Source organism: Sinohyriopsis cumingii, chromosome 7 (assembly GCF_028554795.1).
Source record: "Sinohyriopsis cumingii isolate HCF-2022 chromosome 7, ASM2855479v2, whole genome shotgun sequence".
NCBI classification, from domain to species: domain Eukaryota; kingdom Metazoa; phylum Mollusca; class Bivalvia; order Unionida; family Unionidae; genus Sinohyriopsis; species Sinohyriopsis cumingii.
Window position 1 is genome coordinate 80586801 of NC_142967.1, and position 27999 is coordinate 80614799.

The 27999-nt window shown below is 36.8% G+C and overlaps 1 protein-coding gene across 2 annotated transcripts in view; it reads left to right on the forward strand.

Annotated features, from left to right (window-relative positions):
• Positions 1–27999, forward strand: part of LOC149795610 (solute carrier family 23 member 2-like) — a 162095-nt gene that overhangs the window by 102430 nt on the left and 31666 nt on the right. For both annotated transcript variants that reach the window (XR_016422363.1, XM_089965435.1), the window contains exons 6-7: positions 13724–13905; positions 22552–22672. Coding sequence is in view for 1 of the 2 variants with exons in the window: in XM_089965435.1 (XP_089821561.1) it covers positions 13724–13905; positions 22552–22672 (303 nt within the window). In the remaining variant the exon portion in view is untranslated. The remainder of the gene's footprint in view (positions 1–13723; positions 13906–22551; positions 22673–27999) is intronic.

Consider the following 27999-nt stretch of genomic DNA (forward strand, 5'->3'; position numbering starts at 1 on the left):
TTCAGGGAGGGATTAGGAAGCAGGTAACCGATGCAACTGCTCAATAAAATGGTCCACAATTGTTTGTCTCCTTGTTGCAAACTCAAATTGGCGATGGCTGCCCCGATGACACAATACACCACGAAGATTTGGCAGAAAAAGACGATTTGCGTTTTAGGCACACGTTCTCCACACCACACCCACAAGGGTTGTTTTTGTAAATCTTGCACAGAAGAACTAGGTGAAGGAGGAGTGGTCGACGTAGCTGCGTCTGCTGTGTGAAAGGGCATGATGGTCACTTCTTTTTATAGTCGATGACTTGCGAAGCGTCGATCCAAGAATCAAAACTGGGTGGATATCCTTTCCAACGTACTTTGACTTCTTTGACACGTCGTTTGCCCACTTTACGGGTTCTGCGTTCGAGAATGCTTTCGATGTCGTACACGTCGTCTTCTTTTTTGGTGACACGTTGTAACTCGGGCAAATAAAACATTCCTTTGAGCACTTCTCCGTTCATGTCTTCCAATTTATAGACGGCAGGATGACGGCCATGCACTCGTCCAGTGACGCGAAACAATTCGGTCGTCCAGTTAGGTAAGTAACCTTTGTCGAAAGTGCGTTTGGTTTTGCCAATGCGCACCCAATCTCCTACGGCCAACATTCCACTTTTCTTGGGGACAGCCCTCGTCGGGGACGTACCAAACAGGCGCTCAAACACCAACACTTCGGTGATGTCCAACATTTGACTCCTAACCAATCTGGTTTCTTCTTCGTCAACGACATGGTAAGTTACTTCAATGAACAATGAACTATTGGTCTTGGACGTTGTCCCTTTTTATATGCTGACCAATATCGATGTGACCGTACGGCAACGTAAAGTGATTGGGAAGTCTCACTCGCTTCTGGTACACGATTTGATAGATTTTTTCCAGGGGCCGACTGACGATGTGGTGAGTGGGTAAACGTACAATCTTGTTCGGTTGATAAGTGGTCACTTTAAAGTTTCCATCCTCTCCCGATTGCAAGGCTTCTTTCAATACCCCAAAGTTGACCACTCGACTGGTACGATGATTCAGAGTCAGTCCTTTCACTTTGCACGTCGTGTGCACTTCTCCTTGTTTGTCCCGGTATTCGTAGCCGTAATTTTTGGGACCGCCACTGACGAAACTTAGAATCTTGTCGTCGGGATGCTCGTCTGTCCAGGCTCCTAAACGGTCTCCTTCGATGTCAGGGTGCTGTTGAATCGGGTGATGGATGTAAATGCAACTGTCCGTGTCAAAGTACAGGACGCGTTCTTCTAACAGTTCTAAAGCTTCGTACAATTTTAAGCGAGCATGAGCTGTCACGTAAGCCGCAATGATGACATTTCCAAAAGGGTCGTCTTGTACAAAGTCCAGATCTTCTTCGTAATTGACCAAGATCAAATCCTCTCGAACGACGTCCACGTGTTTCATGTATTTGGTTTTGTCGTGAATCATCTGGAAGTAGCGGGAAGGTTCTGTCAAATATTCCGTCTTGGGTAAACACGGTCGTTGTGTCATTTTACCCCACAAGCAATTTAACATCACTTTGGCAAACGATCGCCTGCCTTCGTTTTTTTCGATGTGGTCTCAAGAGATGCCTTCTTGTGCGTAGTATTTCTCTTTGAATTGTATTTGGTCTTCGGGAGTGTGACACCAGGAAGGATAGCCGCTGGCTTCTTGTTTCAGTTTCAAAAAGGCATCCACGTAGTCGGCGAAAATGCCTTTCTGAGTAGGGTCACCCTTGTGGTACTGTTGTGTCTTGGGAAAGTGGCAAATTTCGTACACTTCTAACAGTTGGTATCCCATGTCCAGAGCTTTGAACAATTCCACGCTGACCCAGGTTCCCGTCAAGGCACGTTCTTCCTGGCTGTGATGGCAAGGTTGGTCCTGGTTGCACGTTTCGGCACAAGTACGGCACAAGGGAAACATCAGTTTGCCTTGACAATGGTGAGGTAAGACGGGATGGTATAGGTTCGTGGGAGGCAAAACTTTACACTTGATCAAGCCTTCGTATTGTCGAATGTTTTTCAGGTCGATGTGTTCCGTGAACAATTGCGGGTGCCCTACAGGAAAGCGACAATATTTGCACACGTAGGGATACAGCGAACACACGTCCAAGTATTTGATTTCTTCTCCTTTCTCTTCGTCGTCTTGGAACAGCAAACAGGTGGCATTGGTCCTTCCTCCGTACAAACTATCCCTCGGGTTCAGCGGGTCCATGAACTGGTAACTTTCCACGAGGCGTTTAAACTTGGGATCGGTTTTCAAACGGTGATCATACTCGTGTTCCCACATTTCCACCACTTGGTATCCTTGCTGTTCTAACTTTAGGCGTCGTTGACAAGTGTCCTGGTACAAGTCTTCCATGGTTCGTTGCAAAAACTGATTTTTAGTGTCACGGTCAGGGTAACAGATGGGACATCCGTGAAATAAGCAACCGTTAAACTCGTACACGATCTTGGGGTTTTCTAAGTCCCAGCCATCTACCGAATACGTTCCGATGGTCTTTTCGCCTCCTCCGTTGCGGGCATGCTGAATCCATTTGTCTTCCTTGTCGCACAAGTAATGTAACCAACGTAGGGCTTTGACCGAGTATTGACGTTTGACAAAGTGGGTCGTTTGAGGACTGATGACAGCCACGGTGTTTTCAGGCATGAATCGTTGTCGATACACTAAGGAACACGCTTTGGCAATGGTGCAAGCTTCTTTCAAAGGATCGACCCCTCCGTGTTCCATGAACAGTTCTCGAAATTTTCCACAGCAACGTCGTAAAATGTCCACGTCGGAACGACAATACTTTAACATTTCTTCCTGAAAGTCGAAGGGGTCAGAGGCATGAGCCTGGTACCAAGCGTAGAAAGCTTCTCGTTGTTCGGTACGCATGTTGTCGGGGTCGTAATAGTGAGCCTCAGGTAAATGGGGTAGAACGGCATGTTGATTGGCTTCCGTATTGAAAAAGTGTGGAAAGTACCCTTTAGCCATTTCTGTCATTCCAAACGTTTTAGGCATTCGACTCAAAGGCATGGCCAAGTAACTCATCGAATCTTTAAACTGTACTTGTCCCACTTGCATTAAAATGATTTTGGCTCCGTTCAAAGTGACTTTAGGACGTTCGGTGCCTTGTTCCGTATAGTATCTGAGAAGAAACTGTCCATCGTATCCGGAGAAATTGTGAGCCATCACCGTGGCATGACGATGACAATCTCCGTAACGTTCGATGTCCTCTTTGCTCCATGTCTTGTCGATGGGGTCTAAGACCCATTGGGCAAAATCGGCTAACGTGTTTGGTCCTCGAAAGATTTTTTCACGTCCTCCAGGAATCTTGCTGCAGTGAGGGCAATGACTGAAGATAGGTTCTTGAATGCACTTCTCGCACGCTCGATGAGCCACGCAGAAATTAGGAATGTGAATGCCGGTCTCTTGCATACATTCGAAATCGAAAAGGATGAAATTGCCTTTCTTCTTGTGACCGTCCTCTTCCTCTGGTGGGGGTTGGTATTTTTGCACGTAACATTCGTGTTCCAAGTCCACGATGTGGTGACAAATGTGACATTTTTTCTTTCCTCGACATACGTGTGCCTTGGTACTATTGGTACGTATGCCTTGTCCACACGTAGGGCACAATCTCAGGAGTTGACAAGCACATTTCTTCTGTGAACCTTGTGTTTTCAAATGTTGCTGGTAACAGGTAGGGCTGACAAACGTGCGCAGACAAGTTGAACAAGGCACTGGTTCTTCGCTTAGACAGGGTGGAGAGGCCAAACATCCTGGGCATTTCCATCCACAAGACTTGTGTTGCTCTCGATTGTTATAACCATAATCACATTTCTCACAATAATAACTGTATCCCAGGAATCCAGTGATACTGGTAATGGTATCGAAATGTTCATCGTGATAATAGACATGAATGTATTTTCCGTCCTTAAAATCTTGGCCTCGAAACAACAGAGTTCCACGCATTTCTTGAGGGTGCACTTTCAAGGTGTAGCGTGGAGCTAGGGCATCTTGCAATTTTTGCATCTCAGGAATGGCACAGGGTGTGTCTTTGGACAGTCCGGCTTGTTGTAACAGGAGTTCTGCTTCATTTCGTTGTTTGGCTCGATCGGATTGTTGAATAGTTTTCCAGGTTCTTTTCCATTCTACCGTGTCGTTCTTGTTGGCATAGGTTCGTCCCACCACGATGGCACGGGCTAAACACATCTGGTCTTGAGGGTTGTGAATTCGGACGAGACTTGTTTTCGTGTTGCGAAGGTTGTCCACCAATAACATCTTTTTGCGTCCTGTCCCTTGAGGAAGAGAGACGTGGGCCATTTTCAGCGTGGCTTTACCATCGGTGATGTCAAACTGGTCATTAGATTGTTGTACGTGTTGAATCTTGTCCATGATTTTGGAAGGGGTTAGTTCTGCGGGTCTGCTAAACTCGATCCAAACAGGGGATTTCAAAACCGTCGTGATCTATGGATAGTGTCAAGCGATCGTCTTCTTTGGGTTGACATTGTCGCTTGAGTGCGGTGAGCAAAGAATCCCACATCTCGGTGATAAACCCTTCTGCTTTCTCCAAGGGTACGTCGGCCTTGAAATCTTTAAACTTCACCGTGTAGGTGTAAGCCGTGGTTCTAAATTTTCTAGAGGAGCGCTTTTCCGTCTCTCGAATGGAATAGTACTTTTCAGGGTTGACTAAGGGTGGTGAACTTGGTTTAGAGGGTTCGGATTCTGGTTCACTCATGTCCTCTTCAAAATCACTGGCATGAATTTGTGCCAAGATTTCAGCCCTGGTACGAGGCGATAGATCACGTTTCTGCCTCTTACTTTCTTCTTCTTCTTTCTTCTCGAATGAATGGGATCGTTTCATCTTGAGTGCAAAACGTCAAATGACTCAAGTTCAAACACCATAGACTAATTTATAGTCATGGCAAACCAGCGTATATAAAAAGGGTGTGTCTTGTCCTTTCACTATTCATTTCACTCTCAAACCGAGGAGAACAATGGAAGAGACTAGCCAAATCGAACGTTTCGTCAGAGCTTTGCGAGGGGTCATTAGAAAATTCTCTTCAGACCAGCCGACAGACTGCTCTCCTTCCTTTCGAGATAAGAGTCAGGATACTTGCTATATCTGTCAGAAGAAAGGGCATTGGTCTTCAGAGTGTCCAGACCGTCAAAAAAGAACAAAAACAGGGGTTAAAAAAGACAAAAGTCAAGATACCTGTTATTATTGTAAAGAAAAAGGACATTGGTCTCCAGATTGCCCAAAAAAGAAACAAGAGGAGTCAGAAGAAAAGAAGGATTCTTCAGGAGAAGAGAGGGATTCTTCGGAAGAAGAGAGGGATTCTTCGAAAGAAGAGAGGGATTCTTCAGAGGAAGAAAGAAGACAATTCTATTTAAAAGAAGCAAAGAAACAGGAGAAGAAAAGAAGAAGGGAAGAAAATGAGGAAAAAACGGTGAAGAAATTCAAAAAACAGAGAGACTAAACAAGGAGAAAGAAGAAGTCAATGAACTTTTAATTAAAGTGTTGTGCTGTGAATTGGATTGTAAAAAATGGATAAAAGAATACATGAATGATATAAGGTAAGTGTCTTTGAGTTTTGATTTTAAAATAAGAAGCTACACTCACGCACTCATACACAGACACGTACTATAAGGGTAAAATGGGTGGGGTTTATTTTTGAGTTATTGGCAAATTGAAATTGTATTTCTTTTCGAGAAATGTGGGTGGCCCTGAAAAGGGCCTTTTTATTTTGGTGTAGGGGTGAGTTTAACCAATCAACTTTAACTGCCTTAAGCCTTTGCCACGGCCAAGGCCTACTTCTGATGATTGGGTTGAAATCACTAAGGGTGGTACGATAGGCTTAGTCACAGGGTTGGCGTGTTTAGCTCGGGAAGGTCGTATTCTCTTCGGTCGTGATAAAGAAGTCTGATACATTTGTTTCAGACTTCTTAACTCCGCTAAAATGTCCAACAGTACCGTAGCCGTTTGATTTTCACCCTCTTGTTTCTTTGCTGCTACTTCTTGCTGTTGTTGCTGTTGTTTTTTTCTTACCTCTTCTTGTTGCTGTTGCTGTTGCTGTAGGAGAAAAGCTTGTTCCGCTTCCTTTTGTCGTTGCATAAATTTCTCCAATTCTTCTTTCTGTCTCTGTCTAAAATTCTCCACTTGCGGTAATGAAGAAGGTAACGAAGGTTCCGGAACAAATTCTTGCGAGGTAAGAAAATCCACAAAATCCCAATGTACCTCTTCTGAAAGTAAGTCCGGGTTCCCTTGGGCAGTCTCCCCTGCTGGTGCACCCCAATGGATCGTTTTCTGAGTTTCCGTCATGTTGAATCACTGTCGCATAGATTGACTGCACACAAGCGCTAACGAATCTATATAGACCACGTGACGTCACAGACTGCTCTCTTCGGATTGGATGCGAGCTGACTGAATTTTGTAACGCGTGTTCGAATTGGTGAATGAATTCAATCCGTTTCAATCCTTCCTGTACCTATAAATAAGCGCAGTTCACTGCATTGATTCACCTATTCTCGTCGCTTCAAGATGTGGACCACAGTTGAGTCATCCACCCTTGTGTCTTCCATGATGTTTAGGACGGACATGCTCATGTATGTCAGGTCCAAGTGGACTGTTGTTGATAGGACAGATACTAGTCAATGGATGAGGAGAGTTTACATAGAAAGACAAGGATGTCTCAAGAGGGTACTTGTGTATGGACCGGCAGTTAGAAGGAGTTTAAGAAGAAGAAGAAGAAGATGTGACAGATGCCATCTATGTTAATATTAATATTAACATAAACCCAAAGGCCCTTTTCAGGGCCAGCCATGTTTCTCGAAAAGAGATAGCCTTTCCATTGCCTACCCTTTTTTTAAATTTAAATTTAAATTTAAATTTTAAAAAAAAATCCCATATTCAATTCCCCTTGTCCCTAGACAAACCCAAACTCTATTCCCATGTTAATTTCCCCTTGTCGCTAGACAGACCCACACTATAGTTCCATGTTAAATTCCCCTTGTCGCTAGAGTGACCCACGATTTTTCTCCATCTTAATTTCCCTTGACGCTAATCTGACCCACGATTTTTCTCCATGTTAATTTTCCCTTGACGCTAGAGTTGCCCAAGGGGTCTTGTAATGCTAATTCCCCTTGACGCTAGGGTGCCCCCATTTACTACTCTGACTTCATACATGTTCGCTACATTGGTCTTATTGAATATCTTTTATTGCTATTCATTCTGAAACATTTGTCATGATATTTTTTTCACTGAAGGAACAAGTAAGTTGGTCTTAAATGAAAATGACTTCGAGTACATGTACTTAATAAAGTTGGTCTAAATGAAAATGACTTCGAGTACATCTACTTAATAAAGTTGGTCCTAAATGAAAACGGTGGTGATCTGACCTCGAACACATGTACTAATGGATTTTGACCAGACTTTACATTTAGTTGTATTTCAAAAACGAGGATGAAAATATCACTTTGACTTTCTAGATCAAAGGTCATGATTTAGGTTTTTGTCTGTATTCGTGTGCATGAGAAGACAAACAGGTATAAATAGATTTTGTTTTATCAAACCTGTTTTGCGGAATCATACAGGCCCGGCCGTAAGGAGAGGCGAACGAGGCAACCGCCTTGGACCCCGCGCTTTCAGAAAATCAACTCCGCAATGCAATTTGTTTGCTTGCGGCCCCGCTCATCGCTTGCTGCCTTGGGCCCCACGTACCGCCTTGAGCCCCGCACCTCCTAGGGCCGCGCCTGGATTAATCGTAAGATTACGTTGAAAAAGTGCCTGGTCAGTCTGGCTTTTGAACTAAAATTACTTAAGAATATAAAAAAAATCAAACAGATTGTAATTATAGTTATGAATTTTTGGCATGCTGGACAGTATCTGAGACAAGTTAATTGATCTCTATCCATAACGTTATGTTCAAAGTAAAAGGTCACGACTAGGTTTGTACTGCACTTTAATTGTGAACATGGTCAGATAAGACAGGAATTTTTAGAAAACATTAATTTAGTGTGATGAGTGTCTCATATACTTAATATGATTTTAAAACACACCATTTGGAAAAAACAGAAAGGGATTCCTGCTAATTAATTGGGGCCAGTAGAACTTTGGTCCTTTTGAAGCACCCAAGTTCATCTGTGTCAATAGAAGATTGGGGAGCATATAACGATAGTGATGACCGTCCGTCCGTGAACAAACTTGTTTTCGCGAAATTAAGTGTTTGATGTTTTTATTTTCCTCCTGTCAGGTTTTTTATTTTCTTTTTTTTTTTTTTTTCTCGCCAATCTCATTAGGTGGACTGCACCTACACGGAGACGGCATCATATTTATTTGGGATTCAAAAGAATAAAGGTAAACGTTAATTTGATCCCGAATTGTACAGCTGGGTTCCACGAAAAAATAATGTAACGCGATATCTGTATATTTCGGAACGTACCACGGCATATTGCAGTTATATTAAGTACCAACAATTTAACGTTCCTGGTCAAGGGCCTGACACTTTTTTTGTCAGTTCTGATTTGAAGCTAAATAACCCCACATTATGTTTTCATGATTTTATTTGGAAAAAGAAATGAATTATCTTGAGATAAAAGAAACAAAAATATTTAAACTCAAAAGAAAATCATAGCCCCACCCACCCCATCCCCAATTAAATGGCAAGGACCTTATTGTAGATGAATTTGCTGTGCGTATGTTAGATGTTGTGTAAGTTGCAATCTAAAATTTGTAGCTAAAGTGGGATGATTAAGTTTACATTATACCTGATACTGTGAAAGGCATATTGTTAACATTAGATGGCCTATTGATAAAATTTGGAAATGTTGACACTGAAGCCGACAATTTCTGGCTACAGTATTGACAAAATAGGTATGGAAACTTTGAGTGGAATGTCAACGTCTGGGCAGGATATTTATTAGAGAGGGCCAGTAAACATAAAACACCGTGATTGATATCATTTTTAGCGTACTTGAGAAATTACGTAAAACATGTGCGCTTATTAAAATCGTACGATGATTCGCATTCTTACAAAGGAATACATATATTTAAACATACATATACGCTAGTTATTAACTAAAACATGTTTTTTTTGTATGTTTTTTTATTTTTATTTCGAATTTTTCCGAATGTTACATTTGGCTCGAATGTGTTTCACATATTCCATTTGGCTATCGCGTTGATACAGGTTGCACGTGTCGTAGATATGATTATAGGATCATAACTATTATTACATTTATAATATTCTCAATTTCTGACGAAAATAACCGACGTACCGGTACGGTGTAAAAGTTCCGTGCCACCTACAACCCCAAAAATACCGCGATTTAATGGTACACAGGCAATACTGCGCACTTCTGTCGGATTGATACGTTGATTTCAATCATCTGTATCACATTTTTATCGGGGGCACCGAGTGGCCGAGTGGTCTAAAGCGCTCTTCGTTACGGATCACTGCCATCTCACCTCTGTCTGCGTCGGTTCGAGTCTAGGATTCGGCTAATGTGGGTATGTGAGAAAGCTTGCCAGTAGCTTCTCGTGGGTAGGTGGTTCTTTCCGGGGTTTTCCCAAGTTCTTCCTCCACCATTAATACTGGCCGCCATGTATAGCCTATAATGTGCTGAAAAATGGCGTTAAACCCTACAAGAACAACAACAAATTTTTATCAGTATGGTAGCCCACATTTCAGTGATTTTCTTAGAACAAGCGATACTTGAGACGCGATCGTAATGTCACAACCGTAGCAGGCAACGAATGTCATTCCCACCTCTTATTAACAGTAATGTATTTTGAAAATATACCCGTGTCAGACTCCCTATATGTAAAAGAAAATGTTGAACCTGCATTACTCCTATCCTTCTAAATTTATTCATTCAACATTAAAAACAACGACGTTTTAAAGACTGTATCGGACTATTAAATGAGTGATTGGGACTATGACAGCAGTAAATCTCCGTTCGCTAATGTGGAAGTTCCATACAATTGAAGTTCGACACTTTAATTTATGTTTCTGTACCATAAATCGCATTTTATTCCGCCCTTTTTTTAGATACAAAAAATTAGACAGACTGCATGCAAATGGAGTAATCCCGACATAGATTTAATGACGAGAAAGGTGCAAGGTCTAGGTCACATCAGCCTAGAATGTGATTTTGGATACTGCAGATTCGTATTGCATTACAGGTAGACTACACTGTGGATATTGGAGCCATTCGAATGATTCGAAGGTCAAAAGGTCCACACCATTGTGGCCGAGATTGTGATTTTTATTTTGCATTTGAGGCTTTCTTAGACTTTTCTTGTCAAATCTCGTAGATGGGTTGAGCTTAGATCAGATTACTGATGATAAATGCGGTCGGTCGATGTTGATGGTAGGGTGGGGATGTTACACTTTCTGTTAGGTCCGAGGTCAAGCTTGCGCAGGGTCATTTCCTTATTTTTCTTTGTGAGCAAGAGATGGAAGTTTCCTAGACTCCTGTTTTCCCACTTGTGAGGTAAAGTTTCCTAGACTCTTGTTCTCCAACTTGTGAGGTCAAGTTTCCTAGATCCAATTTCATTAAATGTCATAGGTAGTGTATAATTGGACAAAGGCTATCTTCCTGTTGATTATTGGTCCCAGCAGTCAGAGGTTAGGGTCATTGAAGCTAAAATTATTATTTTGGGGTTCCACATAACTGCTAGTTCCTAAGGTTTACCACGCCTAATTATTTCTTAATTGTTGCACTATAGTAGTATAGATATTGGGATTTCCAGTGCAGTTGACCCAAAGTTTTTTCTTTTTTTCTTTTCTCTTCAAAATCTAAAAATAAATAAGAAAATGTAAAACCTAAAAAGTAACGAAGTATTTCTCATGTTCAAAAGAATCTAAGAAAGAACTTGCACACATTTTTAAAAACATATTTGACAGAAATATGTATTTAAATAAATCATATTATGTTGAAAAAATTGTGACAAGACGATTAAGAATTGTGAACCCACATATAAATAGCTATGAGAACACTCAATATTCTGTGTGATAGGTATATAAAACTGGGAATACTCATTAGTCGTTGTGTTGGGTATGAATAGGTCTGAGAATACTCAGTAGTCTCTGTGTTGGATACAAATAGCTGTGAGAATACCCAGTAGTCTATGTGTTAGGTACAAATAGCTGTGAGAATACTCAGTAGTCTCTGTGTTGGGTATAAATAGCTGTGAGAATACTCAGTCTCTGTTGGGTATGAGAATACTCAGTAGTCTCTGTGTTGGGTATAAATAGCTGTGAGAATACTCAGTAGTCTGTGCTGGCCACATGCTGGATCACACAGCTGCAGATTTTGATCGCAAATTGGTATGCATTTAACCCTCATATCTGTTGCTGACATATCCTCAGTGGTCACAGGGAGTTGTAAAGGTCATGGGTGAACTTAACCATTGAACCTATTCACAATGGTGATTGCTGAATCCAGCCATGAAGCCATTTACACTGGTGATTGGTGAATCTGGTATTCATGTTTCTTGATTGCTGGGGTATTGATATAGTCACAAAGGCTTGATTCATCTGGTCACCAAGTAGGGTTTCTCCTAAATTTATACTAAAATGTAACTATATTTAATGATCTAAAGATCATCATTGGAAAAATTAAACAATCTGGTTCTGTTAATGGTAAGAATAGTTAATTTGCATGCATTTTTATGGCTTTACTGGATATATAAAAATGTGAACAAATTTACAGTTGTCTCAAATAACATTATAGCAGTATCGAACAAATTTACAATTGTCTCAAATAACATTATAGCAGTATCAAACAAATTTACAATTGTCTCAAATAACATTATAGCAGTATCAAACAAATTTACAATTGTCTCAAATAACATTATAGCAGTATCAGACAAATTTACAATTGTCTCAAATGACATTATAGCAGTATCAGACAAATTTACAATTGTCTCAGATAACATTATAGCAGTATAGAACAAATTTACAATTGTCTCAGATAACATTATAGCAGTATCAGACATTTACAATTGTCTCAGATAACATTAAAGCAGTATCGGACAAATTTACAATTGTCTCAGATAACATTAAAGCAGTATCAGACTAATTTACAATTGTCTCAGATAACATTATAGCAATATCGGACAAATTTACAATTGTCTCAGATAACATTATAGCAGTATCGGACAAATTTACAATTGTCTCAGATAAAATTATAGCAGTATCGGACAAAATTAAAGCTGTAAAAGAACCAAATTCCTACATCTATGATGAATCCAGTAAATCTGACTTGTCAAGCAGAAAATAATGTAAGGTTATCTGCATTATAACTTCCAGTATGTATACTAATCAGACACTTGACAAAGGGCAGTTCCCTATTGAGTCTGTGATCAATAGGTGAAAGATAAAGGACACTAGATATGAAATTGCAAAATTATGATAAGTTTACATTTTTGACAGCGACAATCAGTCAGGGGAACAACTGTTCTTCCAAGGCTGTTTTGCAATATTTTAATGATGTAATGAAAGTCATGCATGAACTAAGTGATTTCAACTTCTTTAGGGTCTTCTGTCTTATAATAATTATTTTTAATTCATCCAACACAATGCCTAGATAACCAAAAATAGAGCACCAATAGTGTTAAATGAACAAATTTTTTGTGATTATATGAGAAATTGATAGATTACCAAAATAGGACAAGGAATAAAGCTAAGAATTGGAGAAAAAAATAAATACAGTTAAAACTGTTTTGAGAGGTATGTCATGTGAGACTACCAGTCTTGAAAGAACACCTACTGTGAGCAACCTGGTTCCATGTTTATTTAGCTATTCAGCTACAGTGCACATCTTAGATTGAAAATATTGTTTCTTTGGATAATGTCATATTTGTTAAATTTGTCTAAATACAGTAGTTTTTTTAATACAATGTTTAGTAAACAAATCTTATTTTTTAAATCTTGTAAAATCATTAAGTTTGTTTATAATTAAATGTCAGTTTGAGCGTGCACTCAAAATCAGCTATTTTTTTAATATATGGGACAGGCCAAAGTTTTGGTAAGTTTCTCAACATTTTTCCTCAAATTGAGATTTTGCATTGTCTTGCTTGTGATACTTGTGAAAATAGATTTTCGTAAAAGGTAGATAAAGTAGAAGTGATAAAAGTACTGCATATGTATGCTTATAAATCAGATCCAACTGCTAACAACATAGACCTGATCTGCATAATGTGTTAGCACAGCAGAGTCTATGTTGTTTATTCTGCTGATTAATCCTAACCAGCTGCATAGACTCTGATCTGCTGGCACACAATACAGTTTGCATTTGGATCCATCCTATATATGAGTTCATATGGTCACTCAGTCCAGTTATAGCTGTACACCTCATTGTCCTTTTATTTTTATGGAATTCCTAAAAAAATTTAGGAAATTTTCAAACGTTTCTGAGATTAAACATTTTGAAAAGAATGCAGGATATTATCACAATATTGTTATCTGGGGTGTATGATTGATGTTCACTGAAAAGATCACAGCTCTTAACCTAGCTGTGTGAAGTGATGTCTAATTCTCAGTGCACAAACTGATTTGCTATAGTGTCCTCGAATGAGAGACCACATTTACTGAGATACCATATTGGCAGAAGGACTTCCAAAACAGTTTGTACTTTAGGTGAGTGACATGTGTGTGTCTGCAAATCTAATTTGTTTGCTTGTATATCTATATATGTATATGTATGTATGATCATTTACATCTTTTCAGTTGCAAGGAAGCTTGATTGTGGCTGGAGGAGTTCATACATTTGTTGGTGCCACTGGCATCATTGGAATCATACTTCGCTTCATTGGTCCAATCACTATTGTTCCCGCTGTCCTCCTGATTGGGTTATACATGATCAAAGCTGCCACAAAATTTGTAATTGTGAATTGGTTCATTGCTTTAGTGTAAGTATAATAAGAAAAAGAATAATAATGATGTTTATTATTATTATTATTATTACTATTTTGTTGTTGATATTTTTGTTGTTGTTATATTGAGTATTACTGTTCTTGTTGCAAGTAATAACAGCAACATTAGAGTAGTGGAAGATGGAGGGAAAGGATTTTATACTAAATTAATTATTAATTGTGAAACATAGCGTCTCATAGATATTGATGACATCTATGGTATATTAGTTGGAATTGTCATTGTCACGATTATGTTTTCTACAGTATGTATGAAGTTTTATTGCTGTATTCTTACAGACAGTTAACACTTCACTACCAAGAGAAGGTCACATTGACCTACTTTTCATGCCCCATTGATTGGGTATACATTTATTTCCATTTCTTGGAAGCTGTTGCATCTAAATTTAAGTCACAACTTTTAATTAGTTGATCTATTATGAGAATACTATCCACTACCATCAAACATGGATCACAAATCGCAACTTTTATCAGCAGGTCTTGGACTTGCTTATACTTGATTAGGATTTTTTGTAAAAACAATTTTAACGTAGCTTTAACAATTTTTCAGTCATATCGCTATGTCTGCAGTGTGGCAGTTTCTAGTGATGTCTAGCACTGAGGCATCATGCCGCAGACATGTAGCATCATGTCCCACCCAGTCACATTATCCTGGCACCAGGCCGACCAGTCCTAAACTAACTTCTTAATGCTGAGCACCAAGCTAGGCAGCTGTTAGTACCAATTTTGTTAGTCTTTGTTATGACTCAGCCGGGGATTGAACCCATGACCTCCCGCATCGAGGTGGATGCTCTAACCACTAGGCCACTGGAGTGGTTATATACTTGATTAAAAGTTTATGGATTCATCTGAAAGAATATTTCTTCCAGTACTAAATAAAGGTTACAGTGACCTAACATTTACACAAAATTATGTTGCATTTCCTGTTTTTGAACACTTTTGCTTGTATAGTTATCGATCTTGATAGACTGATTCATCTAGAACAAAAGTATACATCAGTTCCAGAAATAGGTTGCAGCAACCTATTTTTCATTCCACGTTTTGATTTATCAAACAATGAAAAGGTATAATATTACTTTCCATAAAATTCTTGCATGTACATAAATTTTGTTATAATTTGTCTTTTGCCATATTTCAATGTGAGGTCATAAAGTATCAGTTTTTGCTAGAATAGATGCTTAAAAACGTGTGCATGTACCGTGGTTGCATTTTTAATAAGTTTTTTATTATTGAAAATTCCTCAGATTGTTGAAAAAATGCATACAATTTCACAGAAGTTCCTTTATTTATGTGAAGGATTACAAAACATTAAACCTGAATAAAATGTATCACTTTTTAAATTAAGAATTTTTTTATTTACTGATTTTCCAAAACAATTAATAATTACATAAATATTCATACAATATAAAATCAGGTGATCAAATGACATGGCACGATTAGTTACCAGATAGAGTAGCATCCCTTTGTTGAAGTAGCATGCTAATTAGTTGAATGGTTTTTCTGCTACATTTGTACCTATTCATGTAGAAATAAATACAATAACAGAAGAAAATTAAATTTCCACAAGAAAAATACTCCTTGGGTTTTGTCAGGAAGCTGTCTCTTTTATCAAGACAAAAGCCTGTAAGGCAAAATATCTTACACTGGGGTCTTCACAACCAAAACCAGGTATTGAATGTGTGTTGAAAAATATATACAGCTGTGACCTTGAAAACTTTCGGAAGTCCTTGAGAGCACTTTAAAAGTTGCTGAAAAATAACTCACTTGAGCTATATGAACCATGGGTACTTATAACCACAGACTTGTTGATAAATGAAAAATCATATCTTAATTGATTCCATGTTTTATAATTGATATAACTGATTTTGTTTTCTGAAGCAATAATATTTAAGATCAATTCTTCACAGACTAATGTTTCATGGAGGATTGTCTGCACCCATCAGCAGATATATTCTTACAAATTAGCTTGTGGTAAAGAACATCATAAAAGCCATATTCTTTCATGGAGGCTATTAAAATACTTAATACCATTAAAGATAAAACATGAGTATAATTTGCACTGGATTTGTACATCAAATTGCACCAGCTTGCTCTTTCATTAAAATGTTTTCCATATCAAGAATGTATTATTTGTATGAAGTCAAGTCAGTCCATTTTGTTGATTTGTGCTTCCCACACTGGTATATCTCCCACAAGTAATTTAGGCACTGACTTTGTGATTTTTTTTAACTGTTGATCGTAATTTTCATTCACATTTGCATAGAAATTAATGTTTACTATGGAAACTGTGTTGAAGCAATAACCAGTAATATCTTTGGACTGCACTTAACAAGTTATGAATAATGCTAATCTCAGAATCAAAAGCACTATGGGTGACATGAAGATATGCATGATTTCTGCTTGACTGCTTATAATGAATCAAGTTCCCTTTAACATCCAATTTTGAATTCGTCATGAGATGAATCTCAATGTTATCTCTGTCAGTTATCAAAAAACATGCCCATTCCTTAGTACTGAGTGAAATTCACAGTTTATATGTCCATGTATGTATGTATGTATGTATGTATGTATGTATGTATGTATGTATGTATGTATTGTTGTATGTATGTATGTATGTATGTATGTATGTATGTATGTATGTATGTATTGTTGTCTTTATGTATGTATGTATGTTTGTATGTATGTATGTATGTATATATGTATTGTTGTCTGTATGTATGTATGTATGTATGTATGTATGTATGTATGTATTGTTGTCTTTATATATGTATGTATGTATGTATGTATGTATTGTCTTTACGTATGTATGTATGTATGTATGTATTGTTTATGTATGTATGTATGTATTGTTGTCTGTATGTATGTATTGTTGTCTTTATGTATATATGTTTGTATGTATGTTTGTCTGTCTGTATGTATGTATGTATGTATTGTTGTCTGTATGTATGTATGTATGTAAGTATGTCTGCATGTATGTATGTATGTATTGTTGTCTTTATGTATGTATGTCTGTATGTATGTCTGTATGTATGTATTGTTGTCTGTATGTATGTATGTATGTATGAAGGCTCATTAATGGTACTTCAGCACAATTCTGGTTATATAAAGCTCATAAAATCTAACACTTCTGAATAATAAAGCTATAAAACTCATAACAGTTTTTGAAAGATAAGTGCTTCCAAATAATGTGAAAAGATAGTCCAGCAAGATAAAAAGAATAAAATGTTAAAATCCTTTTGAAAAAATATACAAAATAAATGATTATAAGAAATAAAGCAAAATAGAAACCTTTAAAGTGCAGGGTAAATATATGTTATGCAAACATCCTTCTTTTAGAAACTTTACAGTTTTTTCTGGTGGTTCATAGTCATAAAGGTTCTTAAGTGAGTTCACATAAAAATGTTTGTGTCAAACAGCATTCCAAGTCTATCCACTTTACAAGGATGTAGTATTGTTCCACTGTCAGTGAACACTAACAGAATGTGGGCTCTGATCAAGGTTCATCCATTGGGACAATATACACTAACAGCACCTGAACTATGGTCAAGGTTCATTTGTTAGGATAATATACACTAATAGGATGTGAACTCTGGTCAGGTCAAGGTTTATCCATTAAGATAATATACACTAACAGCAAATGCACTGGTCAAGGTTCATCCATTAGGATAATATACACTAACAGATTATGCACTGGTCAAAGTTCATCCATTAAGATAATATACACTAACAGATTATGCACTGGTCAAAGTTCATCTATTAGGATAATATACACTAACAAATTATGCACTGGTCAAGGTTCATTCATTGGGAAATATATACTAATAGAATGTGAACTCTAGTCAAGGTTTGTCCATTTGGATAATATACACTAACAGATTATGCACTGGTCAAGGTTCATCCATTAGGATAATATACACTAACAGATTATGCACTGGTCAAGCTTCATCTATTAGGATAATATACACTAACAGATTATGCACTGGTCAAGGTTCATTCATTGGGAAATATATACTAATAGAATGTGAACTCTAGTCAAGGTTCATCCATTAGGATAATACACACTAACAGATTATGCACTGGTCAAGGTTCATCCGTTAGGATAATATACACTAACAGATTATGCACTGGTCAAGGTTCATCCATTAGGATAATATACACTAACAGATTATGCACTGGTCAAGGTTCATTCATTGGGAAATATATACTAATAGAATGTGAACTCTAGTCAAGGTTTGTCCATTTGGATAATACACACTAACAGATTATGCACTGGTCAAGGTTCATCCATTAGGATAATATACACTAACAGATTATGCACTGGTCAAGCTTCATCTATTAGGATAATATACACTAACAGATTATGCACTGGTCAAGGTTCATTCATTGGGAAATATATACTAATAGAATGTGAACTCTAGTCAAGGTTCATCCATTAGGATAATACACAATAACAGATTATGCACTGGTCAAGGTTCATCCATTAGGATAATATACACTAACAGATTATGCACTGGTCAAGGTTCATTCATTGGGAAATATATACTAATAGAATGTGAACTCTAGTCAAGGTTTGTCCATTTGGATAATACACACTAACAGATTATGCACTGGTCAAGGTTCATCCATTAAGATAATATACACTAACAGATTATGCACTGGTCAAGCTTCATCTATTAGGATAATATACACTAACAGATTATGCACTGGTCAAGGTTCATTCATTGGGAAATATATACTAATAGAATGTGAACTCTAGTCAAGGTTCATCCATTAGGATAATACACACTAACAGATTATGCACTGGTCAAGGTTCATCCATTAGGATAATATACACTAACAGATTATGCACTGGTCAAGGTTCATCCATTAGGATAATATACACTAACAGATTATGCACTGGTCAAGGTTTATTCATTGGGAAATATATACTAATAGAATGTGAACTCTAGTCAAGGTTTGTCCATTTGGATAATACACACTAACAGATTATGCACTGGTCAAGGTTCATCTATTAGGATAATATACACTAACAGATTATGCACTGGTCAAGGTTCATCCATTAGGATAATATACACTAACAGATTATGCACTGGTCAAGGTTCATTCATTGGGAAATATATACTAATAGAATGTGAACTCTAGTCAAGGTTTGTCCATTTGGATAATACACACTAACAGATTATGCACTGGTCAAGGTTCATTCATTGGGAAATATATACTAATAGAATGTGAACTCTAGTCAAGGTTTGTCCATTTGGATAATACACACTAACAGATTATGCACTGGTCAAGCTTCATCTATTAGGATAATATACACTAACAGATTATGCACTGGTCAAGGTTCATTCATTGGGAAATATATACTAATAGAATGTGAACTCTAGTCAAGGTTCATCCATTAGGATAATACACACTAACAGATTATGCACTGGTCAAGGTTCATCCATTAGGATAATATACACTAACAGATTATGCACTGGTCAAGGTTCATCCATTAGGATAATATACACTAACAGATTATGCACTGGTCAAGGTTCATCCATTAGGATAATATACACTAACAGATTATGCACTGGTCAAGGTTCATCCATTAGGATAATATACACTAACAGATTATGCACTGGTCAAGGTTCATTCATTGGGAAATATATACTAATAGAATGTGAACTCTAGTCAAGGTTCATCCATTAGGATAATATACACTAACAGATTATGCACTGGTCAAGGTTCATTCATTGGGAAATATATACTAATAGAATGTGAACTCTAGTCAAGGTTTGTCCATTTGGATAATACACACTAACAGATTATGCACTGGTCAAGGTTCATCCATTAAGATAATATACACTAACAGATTATGCACTGGTCAAGGTTCATCTATTAGGATAATATACACTAACAGATTATGCACTGGTCAAGCTTCATCTATTAGGATAATATACACTAACAGATTATGCACTGGTCAAGGTTCATCAAATGGAAGATATACACTAATAGGATGTGAACTCTAGTCAAGGTTCACCCATTAGGAAATATTGAGGAGTCAGATTATATGTGTGTCACAATTTTAAAGGTTCATTTGTTGACACATTTTCATCAAGCACCATTCATTAGTTTGTTTATCAGCTTGGCTAATATTGAAATTCACACTCATAGCATACATTTTATTGCACTTAGTCATGAGACTGAGTTAGCATCGTGTATGCCCAGTGTCCAGCAGACATGGTGCATCTTCTTTAATTCATACTGTATCAGTGATTGATCCTCCAAGAATGGATGGATTTAAACCAAATTGACCAAAATCATCCTGTCATAGAGGCATTTCAGATGTGTTTAAATAATGCTGATCCACGGTCAGATAAGGCAGCTATTGCTAAGAATAACTTTCTTTTTATAAATAAACCAATAGAAATCATCAAATAACATGTAATGCTTCTTGGCATAGAGACCTTTCAAGCTAGTACAAATGGTGCTCATCTTCACTGTTATTGAAAATATGAATAGTTTTAAATGACTTCTTCACTGCAAAGAAGCCATAGTAATTGATGGTTTCTATAAACTTATTAATATGCTGCTTAGTTGAAAACACAATAAAAAATCTAATGAATGAATGATTGATTGGTAATCATGTACAAAATTACATTACTTCTCAAAACACACCCAAAAGAATTGGACCGCATTTTATAGAAAGTGTTTTGGAATCCAGACTTTTCACATTTATACAAAATATGCTAATCCGTTATGAAATATGGCCACCAGTACTAAAAACAGAAAAACTTTATAGGGACTCGCATAACTGAATTAGACTTCATTGTGGGAAATCATCCTGGTATATAATATGTACATGATGCCAATTAGCCATACAATATGTACATGAGGCCAATTAGCCATACAATATGTACATGATGCCAATTAGCCATACAATATGTAAATGATGTCAATTAGCCATACAATGTGTACATGATGCCAATTAGCCATGCAATATGTACATGATGCCAATTAGCCATACAATATGTAAATGATGCCAATTAGCCATACAATATGTACATGATGCCAATTAGCCCATACAATATGTACATGATGCCAGTTAACCATACAATATGTAAATGATGCCAATTAGCCATACAATATATAAATGATGCCAATTAGCGATACAATATGTAAATGATGCCAATTAGCCATGGAATATGTAAATGATGCAGATTAGCCATACAATATGTAAATGATGCCAATTAACCATAAAATATCTACATGATGCCAATTAGCCATACAATATGTAAATGATGTCAGTTATCCATACAATATGTAAATGATGTCAGTTAGCCATACAATATGTAAATGATGTCAATTAGCCATACAATATGTAAATGATGTCAGTTATCCATACAATATGTAAATGTTGTCAGTTAGCCATACAATATGTAAACGATGCCAATTAGCCATACAATATATAAATGATGCCAATTAGCCATACAATATGTAAATGATGCAATTAGCCATACAATATATAAATGATGCCAATTAACCATACAATATGTACATGATGTCAATTAGCCATACAATATGTACATGATGTAAATTAGCCATACAATATGTAAATGATATCAGTTATCCATACAATATGTAAATGATGTCAGTTAGCCATACAATATGTAAATGATGTCAATTAGCCATACAATATGTGAATGATGTCAATTAGCCATACAATATGTAAATGATGTCAGTTAGCCATACAATATGTGAATGATGTCAATAAGCCATGGAATATTTAAATGATGTCATGAGCCATGGGATATTTAAATGTTGTCAATAAGCCATGGAATATTTAAATGATGTCAGTTAGACATGGGGGCCCCAAGTGGCTGAGTGGTCTAAAGCACTCTCCATTATGGATCACTGCCATCTCACCTCTGTCTGCGTAGGTTCAAGTCTCAGATTCGGCCAGTGTTTGTATGTGAGAAGGCTTGCCAGTAGCTTCTCAAGGGTCGGTGGTACTTTCCGAGGATTTCCTGGGTTCTTCCTCCACCATTAATACTGGCCACCATGTATAGCCTATCGTGTGCAGAAAAATGGCATTAAACCCTACAACAACAACAACAACAACATCAGTTAGCCATGGAATATGTAAATGATGCCAATTAGCCATACAATATGTAAATGATGTCGATGAGCCATGGAATATGTAAATGATGTCAGTGAGCCATACAATATGTAAATGATGCCAATTAACCATGCAATATATAAATGATGACAATTAACCAAACAATATGTAAATGATGCCAATTAACCATACAATATATAATTGATACCAATTAGCCATGGACTAAGTAAGTGAGGCCAATTAGCCATGGAATATGTAAATGATACCAATTAACCATGGAATATGTAAATGATGTCAATTAGCCATACAATATATAAATGATGTCAATTAGCCATGCAATATGTAAATGATGCCAATTAGCCATGCAGTATGTAAATGATGCTAGTTAGCCATGCAGTATGTAAATGATGCTAGTTAGCCATGTCATATGTACATCATGCCAATTAGCAATGTAAAGTGAGAAAGAAAATTGTCCAATTAATGTTTACCATTTGAAATGTATGAGCTCTCTGCTTTCCTTTCAGAACAGCCAGCATTACCTTTATATTGACCTTGTACTTGGGGAGAATAAAAACCCCTATTCCAGTATGGACAAGAAAGAAAGGTTTCAGGATAATTAGATATCCATTTCATCAAGTTTTTGCAGTAAGTACTGACAGGTCTATCAATACTTATAGGTTACTGCATTTGTATGGGAAAATATGAACGAGTTTTCGGAATGAATACTGCACGAAATTGTGAGTGCAGTATATCCTTCTGACAAAACGAGTTCATATTTTCCCAAACAAATGCAGTAACCTTTTTATTATATGCTCATTTTTTTATTCTACCTAAGGTTTAATTATATAAACAAAATACACTACAAGAAACAACGTAAATGAATGAATGCCGTATTCCAAACTAAATACACAAGCGCAGATTTGACATTACATCATTATTAATGTGCACATAGCTCCGCCCAGATAAATTTGAACTTCGTCGCGCGGTCGACATAACTTTCGAAAGAAAATGGCGTGTCTAGTTAAAATTGAAATTTGCAGTCATATTGTGAATGAATAGCATATTGCAACGACTGTTCCATTTGATCTGGAGTGAATATATTTTGGTATTTTGTTTCGATTCGATGAAAGTTTGTGATTTTGGACTGGATTCATCTGTGCAAATTATACATGAAATACATCGGATTGAAGTAGCGCGGGAGAAGCTTGTTTACGTCTGCAAATTTGTTTCTGTTTCTGTCATTGAATGTTTGAAATTGTAACGTGGGAAAAATATGAAGTCTTTCAATTGCAATTTTCACAAAGACGCTATGGAATTTAATGTGTATTTCATTTTGAGTGCAGTAAGGAGGATGCATTTGCACTTATCATCGAAATTACAGCACACTTTCGAAATGTGTAATCCAGATTGAAAACCTATGACATGGCTCATGTAATTCGGATTTGCAGAATTAAGAAAAAACATTTTGAGGAAATTCAGGATGTAAAATTGTAAGTATATTTTATTTTGCCATTCTTATCACCAGCTAAAGAAAACTGTTATATGCCTTGTTATTTGTAAGGACCTAATCCGTCATTTATATAAGGTAGCTAGCCTAAATCTGTAACATTGTATCAAAGCAAAATGTCAAGACAGCTGGGTTTTTTTGCAGTCCACAAAACATGTTTTAGTTCATTCAGAAACAAATTTAAACAACCACAACGTAAAGAGCCTCTTATGCGAGTGTGCATGATTTGTTTACAAATCAAAAGTGCTGGCATCTGAGTGCATTGTTTATTTACAAAAGAAAGTTGTTCCTTTATTCACGTGAATGCTATATGTGTATTGTCGCGCACGTTCAGTATCGGGGAATATTGAACGATTCTGACAATGTAAAGTTAACGGGGAAAAAAATGAGCATATAATAAAGCTTGGTATTATATAAATGAATAGTATTCAACCTGTCTAAAAGTATACCCTTTTCACATCTCTAGTTTCCCTGCTGTTATTTTTCATATAAATAGCTTGCTTTTATTGGACATCCAAAGGTCTGACTCATTCCATTTATTAGACACCCAAGGGACTGACTTATTCCATTTATTAGACACACAAGGTACTGACTCATTCCATTTATTGGACAGATGACTGACCCATTACATTTTTAGACACCCAAGGGACACTTATTCCAATTATTAAACAAGAGACTGACTCTTTCCATTTATTGGACATACAGATGACTGACCCATCACATTTATTAGACACCCATGGAACTGACTCATTCCATTTATTAGACAATGAAGGGACTGACTCTTTCCATTCATTGGACATACAAGTGACTGACCAATTCCACTTATTGGACATTCAGGAGACTGGGTCATTCCATTTATTGGATAATCAAGGGACTGGTTCATTCCATTTATTGAACAATCAAGGTACTGGTTCATTCCACTTATTGGACAATCAAGCTACTGGCTCATTACATTTATTGGACAATCAAGGTACTGGCTCATTCAATTTATTGGACAATCAAGGTACTGGCTCATTCCATTTATTGGACACATTTATTGTAACATTTAAAGACTAATACTTTAAGGTATATAACTTCTGATGAAAATAATCAACAACTTTCTAAGAACATACATACATACATACATACATACATACATACATACACAGACGTGGTCACCTATACATAGTGGACTTCTGCACTCAACTGCCATTCTAACTTCCTCCAGCAAATTTCCTATGTAAATGTCATATATATATATATATATATATATATATATATATATATATATATATATATATATATATATATATAATGGTCAATGTCATATATATAATGATCACCTGCTTTCCATGGTCAGCAATTGCTATTGTCAACTTTCTCTCAAAAACCGTTAAACCAGTTTCAACCAAACTTAGTTGATAGCATCCTGGCATGAAGACCTTTCCAATTTATATAAATGAGAGCATCCTGGCATGAAGACTTTTCCAATTTATATAAATGAGAGCATCCTGGCATGAAGACTTTTCCAATTTATATAAATGAGAGCATCCTGGCATGAAGAATTTTCCAATTAATATAAATGATGCTGATCAGCCATCAAATATGGCCACCATTACTAAAAATATGGAAACTTAAAACAACCTCTTAAAAATTACTTGAAAGATTTTTATCAAAACATTTGAGCGGAAGCATTGTTGGATGAAAACCATTCAAATTCTTTCAAATGCTGTGAACCAGCCATCAACAATAGACATTTATTATTAAAAATAGAAAACCTTTATGCAGCAGCTTTTTATAAATATCTCAACAAAATTTGACCATTTTGTTTGGATGCATCCATTCATGAAGATAGTTCAGTTTTGTTTGGATGCATTCAGACATGAAGACCGTTCAGTTTTGTTTGGATGCATTCAGACATGAAGACCGTTCAGTTTTGTTTTGATGCATCCAAACATGAAGGTAGTTCAGTTTTGTTTGGATGCATCCATTCATGAAGACCGTTCAGTTTTGTTTGGATGCATCCAAACATGAAAATAGTTCAGTTTTGTTTGGATGCATCCATTCATGAAGATAGTTCAGTTTTGTTTGGATGCATCCAAACATGAAGACCATTCAGTTTTGTTTGGATGCATCCAGACATGAAGATAGTTCAGTTTTGTTTGGATGCATCCAGACATGAAAATAGTTCAGTTTTGTTTGGATGCATCCATTCATGAAGATAGTTCAGTTTTGTTTGGATGCATTCAGACATGAAGACCGTTCAGTTTTGTTTTGATGCATCCAAACATGAAGGTAGTTCAGTTTTGTTTGGATGCATCCATTCATGAAGATAGTTCAGTTTTGTTTGGATGCATCCAAACATGAAAATAGTTCAGTTTTGTTTGGATGCATCCAAACATGAAGACCATTCAGTTTTGTTTGGATGCATCCAGACATGAAGATAGTTCAGTTTTGTTTGGATGCATCCAGACATGAAAATAGTTCAGTTTTGTTTGGATGCATCCATTCATGAAGATAGTTCAGTTTTGTTTGGATGCATTCAGACATGAAGACCGTTCAGTTTTGTTTTGATGCATCCAAACATGAAGGTAGTTCAGTTTTGTTTGGATGCATCCATTCATGAAGATAGTTCAGTTTTGTTTGGATGCATCCAAACATGAAAATAGTTCAGTTTTGTTTGGATGCATCCATTCATGAAGATAGTTCAGTTTTGTTTGGATGCATCCAAACATGACGACCATTCAGTTTTGTTTGGATGCATCCAGACATGAAGATAGTTCAGTTTTGTTTGGATGCATCCATACATGAAAATAGTTCAGTTTTGTTTGGATGCATCCATTCATGAAGATAGTTCAGTTTTGTTTGGATGCATTCAGACATGAAGACCGTTCAGTTTTGTTTGGATGCATTCAGACATGAAGACCGTTCAGTTTTGTTTGGATGCATCCATTCATGAAGATAGTTCAGTTTTGTTTGGATGCATCCAGACATGAAGACCGTTCAGTTTTGTTTGGATGCATCCTGACATGAAGACCATTCAGTTTTGTTTTGATGCATCCAAACATGAAGATAGTTCAGTTTTGTTTGAATGCATTCAGACATGAAGACCATTCAGTTTTGTTTGGATGCATTCAGACATGAAGACCATTCAGTTTTGTTTGGATGCATCCAGACATGAAGATAGTTCAGTTTTGTTTGGATGCATTCGGACATGAAGACCGTTCAGTTTTGTTTGGATGCATCCAGACATGAAGATAGTTCAGTTTTGTTTGGATGCATTCAGACATGAAGACCATTCAGTTTTGTTTGGATGCATCCAGACATGAAGATAGTTCAGTTTTGTTTGGATGCATTCAGACATGAAGACCGTTCAGTTTTGTTTGGATGCATCCAGACATGAAGACCGTTCAGTTTTGTTTGGATGCATCCAGACATGAAGATAGTTCAGTTTTGTTTGGATGCATTCAGACATGAAGACCGTTCAGTTTTGTTTGGATGCATCCAGACATGAAGACCGTTCAGTTTTGTTTGGATGCATCCAGACATGAAGATAGTTCAGTTTTGTTTGGATGCATCCAGACATAAAGACTGTTCAGTTTTGTTTGGATGCATTCAGACATGAAGACCGTTCAGTTTTGTTTGGATGCATCCAGACATGAAGATAGTTCAGTTTTATTTGGATGCATTCAGACATGAAGACAGGTCAGTTTTGTTTGGATGCATTCAGACATGAAGACAGGTCAGTTTTGTTTGGATGCAATCAGACATGAAGACAGGTCAGTTTTATTCAGATGCTGTCAATTGACTATCAGATATGGACATGCAGGTAAAACCCGTTATAACGTCATGCTCGGGTCCAAAGAATAACATTGTGATATAAGCAGGATTGCGATAACAATTTTTTTCAAAAACTTCCCCATAGCAAATGTGCATTGACATTTCAATGTCATTATTTTTAACTAATCTCATGATCATATAATCTGCTAGGGATTAAATAATTTGCTTTATAACAGGTTTTACCTGTAGTTCCTAAAGTAGAAGAACCTTTAAGAGGCTTCTTCTCAAAACTGCTCATGAGAATTTGACCAAATTTGACAGAAAACATGTTAGCATGAAATCCATTCAAATTTTAAGGCATAATGCCAACATTGCAATCAAGCATTGCTAATGCCACCAAAAATATCAAAATCGTGTTAAATCACATCTTTTCAAAACCACTGTTCAGAATTTATTATTACCAAATTTTTATAGAAAAATGTGTTGCATGAAGCCCTATAAATTTTATGTAAATGATTGCTGATCTACCCTCAAAATGTAGCTGTTGTTGCCAAAAAACAGATCTTAAAACAACTTTTTAAAACCACCTGTTCAGAATTGAACCAACTTTGACAGAAAGCATCCTTGTATGGAGACCTTTGAAATTGATACAGATGCTGATCCACTATCAGATATCTCCAGTATTGTTGTTGTTGTTCTAGGGTTT